Source organism: Macaca nemestrina, chromosome 4 (assembly GCF_043159975.1).
Source record: "Macaca nemestrina isolate mMacNem1 chromosome 4, mMacNem.hap1, whole genome shotgun sequence".
NCBI classification, from domain to species: domain Eukaryota; kingdom Metazoa; phylum Chordata; class Mammalia; order Primates; family Cercopithecidae; genus Macaca; species Macaca nemestrina.
This window is the reverse complement of record NC_092128.1, coordinates 106973002-106979001: the sequence shown is the minus strand read 5'-3', so window position 1 is coordinate 106979001 and position 6000 is coordinate 106973002. Positions and strand designations below refer to the sequence as shown.

General features: G+C 36.4%; 1 protein-coding gene across 4 annotated transcripts in view; it reads right to left on the bottom strand.

Moving 5' to 3' along the window:
• Positions 1-274: 274 nt before the first annotated feature.
• LOC105475869 (anillin, actin binding protein) overlaps positions 275-6000 on the bottom strand; it is a 64730-nt gene continuing 59004 nt past the window's right edge. For all 4 annotated transcript variants that reach the window (XM_011731424.3, XM_011731422.3, XM_011731425.3 and 1 more), the window contains 2 exons: positions 4110-4282; positions 275-1445 (listed from right to left, as the gene is read on the bottom strand). In XM_011731424.3, coding sequence (XP_011729726.2) covers positions 1322-1445; positions 4110-4282 — 297 coding nt within the window. In that variant the 3' untranslated portion in view covers positions 275-1321. The remainder of the gene's footprint in view (positions 1446-4109; positions 4283-6000) is intronic.

The following is a 6000-nucleotide window of genomic DNA, read 5'->3' as shown; positions in this document are numbered from 1 at the left end:
AGAACACACAATAAGCCAAACTGGGTAGAGAGAAAAAGATGGATGAGACATTGTCAGCACAGTACCCACAAGAAGCTCCCAGCCCAGGGATACAGAGCAACCATACCACACACTGAAACAGTGCTTCCTAAACAACTGATTCCTTTAGACATTTACAGGTATTTATTTGAGTAAGAGCTCATAAAATATATTTTTATAATATACACAAGAAAAAATACATTTGAATGAATAAAAAATAAAATGACAGAAGGTGACAGAATTTAGTGTTTATAAATGAGGTCATAAAGAACTTTAATAATTCAGAGAAGAAATTCAAAGTATATTTAAAAGTTGAGACCCTGCTTTACAATATTTTATAATTAAAAAAAGGCGTTTAAAGGTGATACATGACTTAATAATTTTCCAATTTCAAAATGAGTTTCTAGACAATATTGTTCATGAACCAAAAAAAAACCAAACAACAACAAAACCCAAACACTTTGGCAAGCAAAGTATTATTAGTCCATAGCAGCTTCATAACAGTTTACTTTTTTAATAAAAAGATTTTTCAATTTACAGTTGTTGTAGTAGAAAAAACTAATATGCTAAGTCTGTAAGCCATGCAGTAAAAATAATGACCGTAATGAAGCCAGAATTCTATGAAAATGTGCACCACATTGCATATATAGTAGCTGAGTAAATGTAAACCATGTGCTTATTAACTCTTCTATATAAAATATTGAACCCCTAAGTCTCACACATTGCCTCCTATGTCCACATCTCTTTTCTGAAGGCAGCCTCACGCTTTAAGCCAATATATATTTGCTATTTGAAAAAGTTCTCATCCTCATCACTAAAAAGGTTTCTGTAAAGGCCTTAGACATTTTTTCAGTACCCTAGTAACAAGACATATCATCATCAATAAATGATCACAGCCTTTCGAAAAAACTACTGAGATTGGAGAATGGGTTTCTGTCTCCAACCCCTGAAAGACGTTGCTGTTTCAAGACCTACAGCTCCAAGAAGACAACTCAGAATTTCTTACTTTTAAAAAAATATCGTCATGAATAACTGAATAATTAGATTTCTAGGAAAATGAGGCGTTTAAATTAAGATTTAGCAAAATCAACTATAATGTATTTACTTTTACTCATTGATGAATGACAGAAATCAGTTAAAGTTTTACAAACAAAAGATATAAATACTGCATAATACATAGTGAATATTGGCACAAACCCTTTCGTACTTAAAGCATAAAATGCAATCAGTAAATCTGATGCTCTTAAGTGTGTTTCTTAAGATGACATCAAAAATCCTCTAGATAGCATGGAAATTTCCCAGTTTAAGGCTTTCCAATAGGTTTGTAGCAAGCATCAGGTTGCCAGAGGCGAATATCAACAAGAACTTGATTGAGTTTTTGCATCCAGAGATCCCGCTCTTCTTTAGTATCTGCAGACAGCCAGTTCCTACAGGAACAAACAACCAAAGAGGTCAGAATTCTTCTCCCCCGATTCCATACCCCCATGTACTCTTGCTAGGGAAAAAAATGACTAAATAAACCAGTAAATGAATTACCTTTAACCACCTTTTATAGATGCTAATCCAGAGCCACTTAGTGAGGTGCATCTCCAAATAAAACAGAGGAAAATTATCCCGTTTGGTTAACTGATGCTAACTTACACTAATTACACTTGGTAAAGGATGGTGCTTCCAACAGGTGTTTTATACAGGTAGTGTGTGGCCTGGGTAACCTGATAGTATAGGACACCCACTGAGTGTGGGCAACTTCTCAGCAAGAGCACCAAAGGCCTGAATATAGGCACTCCCAATATAATCTTGAATATAGGCACTCCCAATATAATCTTCAGAGTCAGATTCCCCAACAGCTGCAATCACAGACTCATGATCCTTCACCTGGCTCTACAGGTAATATTATTTTGCACTGTCTGCCATTAGATTTGTCCTACTATATTAGTAGAACATGGTATTTATAATAAACTATCTAAAGATCCTAAAACTTTGTCTATCCTAACCTCTCTGTCCATATTAGGAATATTTTCCTTGCATCCATATTTAGTTACAAGTTGAAAGAATAACTAGTTGACGGGGCAGGCCAGAGTAAGGAAGGGGGGATTCCCTAACTTATAGCCCGAACATCCTTCTAGGGAACGGCCAGCCATTAGGTTTTTACATTGCACTCATTCTACAACTTTATAAGTTCTCCCCATTTGTACTAGAAATGGTGTAAATATGAATAAGTGGAGTTTATCACCTTCTAGTAGTCAATGAAGAAAGTACTGCACTTATAATAGCCACCACTTGTTAAGCTCATTCCATGTACTTGAAACTGTGCTAAGTGTGTTTACTCATTCATCTCTATTGTCTGAAGTCTCTGTGAACCTATTCTGGTTCAAGAGGCTTAAAACAACAACAACAACAACAACAAAAACTCTATTGTCACTGTAGAGTTTATTTTTCCTTTTTGACACAGAAGATTTCAGAGGGCCAGCAAAGTTAAGTGACCTGCCATGGTTACATTTGATGAGTCAGGATTTAAACTTAAATCTATTGACCTCAAAGCTCCACTGTAACTACTGCCTCCCCATGTGATAAAACATTCTGGTTTCAATGTGTAGTCTCTGTTTTGAAGTATGCAGTAGAGATTAGAAGATAAATCGTTAGCATTGACAGCAAACTTAGTAGAAATGAAAATGAGGTACATTAAATTCAAGTAAAAGGCCTAAGTCCAAAAGGCCCAAGGCCCTGTAAGGAAACAGTTCAGTGAGGCAAAGGAGAATGCAGAACTGCAGAATGTTTATATTCTCACCATCAAAAAAGTTAAATAAAATTTAGGCCACCAAGCAAAGCTGAAGACTCAGCCAAGACTGAATTGAGAATGTACCACTCTCATATGCTTGAGCGAAGGGTACCCATCCAAGTTATAATTTTATAGTAAGAAAGACCACAAGTAAATGAGGCACAGAGTAATTAAAGTAACATGTAATCTGGCTATTTTTTTTTTTTTAATCACAGGGGACGGTCTACAGAGAAGTCTAAGAGAGTTTATGCAACCAGTGAAAAATAAGGTTATACAAAAAATGTGAGTGATATTCAAAATGGCTGAAGTGGGCTGCTGTGGTTAAGAACTATCTGGATACTGCACTTTGGTTGGTTCCTCCACTGACCATGGCCATGGACAGGTCGCTATCAAACAAAATGATTAGAAATCCATTTTGCCTGTCCTGCCCTGTGTGATTCCACCACTGCATAGAAGACCCCTGAAAGAATGAATGAGTTAAAATGAATAAATCTGAAAGTAATCTAGACATCAAAATTTTCCAACAAATGAGTCTTCTATCCAGCTATTTTAAAACAAATTGGCAGTCTCTGGGCAACTTTGTTCTACTTTAGTATCGTGTCTCCTGTAGCTTTCTAATATTTTCACATTAGAAACTCATAAAGCTAGTCCTACCAATCTCCCCCCATCTGCAATATCCAGCAACAGCCTAATTACTAAAGATCTTACCAAATTCTAACTTTTGTACCTAATGACAACTCTGTACACTGAAGTTGGTCTTCAAGCTTCTCTTAGGCATCCAAGCAAAGAAACCTATCTCAGAATCTTAGCAATAAACCTTTGTATCTTACACTTGAGCTCAGGGTTAATTAAAAAAGGGGTACCCCCAAAAGTTTTATTCTGTTAATCTCCATCCAGAAATTTGCAGAATAGAATGAGACTGTTTTTGTGAGTCATCTGATTACATGAGGTTATTCTGGGAATGGAAGGAAGGGATGTGTAAAGTCTCTTTGAATAATGCTTGACTCCTCAACTACGCATGAAATCTTTAAACTTACCCCAAAGATTATCTAACTGCCATGAAAATGCCTCCATTGTGAGCATACCGGAAAACATTAGCTAAGATACGACCTGAGTATTATACTTTCCTTAACTACGTTAGTTATTATAGATGGTTCACTTACTGCTTTGTGTATGTTCTGTTTTCTCACTAAGGCTGTGCCCTTTTCAACGTCAAGGACCATCTCTGATATTTCTTAGTGGTAAGTACATAGTGTACATAGCGGGCAATCAATTGCTTAGTTGATCGAAATATTTATAGGCCAATACATACTTGGTGACACAGAGTGTGTCCCTGCATTGGCTGACAAGAGTCTCTCGGTCATCTTCTCTTTGTGGTCGGACAGTAATTAATTCAAAAGTGTTGCGTCTTGCACAAAATTCTCTGTTGGCTGGTTCTATCTGACGACTGGTACAATTAGCCAGATTTATCCTTCCTATGGGATTCTTTAAAAACAAATTAAGAGAAATCAGTAGAAAATAAGACTAAGTCAGTAAGTATTAAGCAGCATTTAAGTTGGTACAAATTAAAATTAAAATTAAAAAGCTATTCATTTAAAAGTTAAAATTTAGTTACGCTGGGCTTAGAGAAACATATTTAACATTTATTATTGTTCCTAGCTAGACATAAAAATAAAACCCAAAAATATCAACTGGTAGCTCTTGCCAACTAACCTAAAAAGCACTTTATTATGGTGAACTTCAAATAAAAAATACAAACAACAGTATAATGAGCCCCAGGTACCAAAACCAGCTATAACAATGAGAAACACACCCAACTGCCTGTTATCTGTAACTTACCCACTTCTCCCCTTTCTATAAAAGGAAACCTAGACATTGGATTTCATGTGCAAATATTTCTTTATATATCTATAAAAGATAAGGGCAGGCAATTGCCCTGGATTGTTGGCAGCCATGAATTCCTATGACACAAGTCAAAGTGGAGGAAAACATTCACGAGACCAAATGGTCCTGAAAACGGGAAAAGAAACACATATAGGCACACATGAGCCAACAGCCAATAAGTGTGTCAACTCTATTAGAATTTTTAAAAATAAAAATAGAATACACCATTTTAAAACCTTAGATTGGCTAAGTCTGGAAAAAACAGTAACAACCTCTGTTAATTGGTTAGGGAGTGAGTAACACAGATTCTTATGCATCACTGGTCAAAGTATAATATGATCTATTACTGGTAGGCAACTTGATAACAGTAATCAAAAACCATTAACAATGAGCATTTTCTGATCCTACAGTTCCAACTAAATTTATCCTAAGCAAGTATATAAATATGTACACACAGATTCTAATATGTGTAGTCACTGTTTTTTCATAATAGCAAAAAATTCTAAACAAATTAAATGACAGTAATAGGGGACTATTTAAATAAATCATGGTATTGTTTCCAGCAAATATGATACATTAAATAGTCTGAAAGTCCTCTCATTATATAAGCCGCCAAATGCTAGATAATTAAATTGACAAGAAAGTAGAAAAATCCTTCAAAGGCCAAAATCAATGAGCAAGGGAGAATGAAGAATATTAAGCTAGTCTGAAACCCTGACTTCCTTTGGGGCATTTGCCAACACTAAGACCTGCAACCTAGAAATGACAGAATATAAATTCTGGTATTTGTTTTAAAACACCCTAGCAAAGCAACAAAACAAAACAAAACAAAAATGCATGCGTGTTGTGGGGAGATAAATGAAACCTGAAAATGAATAATTAATTAAGCTGGAAGTTCATTATACTATTTTTGCTTTGTGTACATTTGAACATTTTCAATTATAAAATGCAAAACAGGGCTGGGTGCAGTGGCTCATGCCCCTAATCCCAACACTTCAGGAGGCGGAGACGGGTGGATCGCTTTGAGCTCAAGAGTTTGAGACCAGCCTGGCCAACATGGTGAAACCCCATCTCTACCGAAAATACAAAAATTAGCCGTGTGTGGTGGTGCTTGCCTGTAGTCCCAGCTACTCCAGAGGCTGAGGCAGAGAATCGCTTGAGCCCAGGAGGCAAAAGTTGCAGTGAGCCGAGACCGCTCCACTGCACTCCAGCCTGGGTGACCGAGTGAGACCCTGTCTCAAAAAAAAAAGAAAAAAGTGAAACATTCTGGGAATGGAAGGAAGGGATGTGTAAAGTCTCTTTGAATAATGCTTGACTCC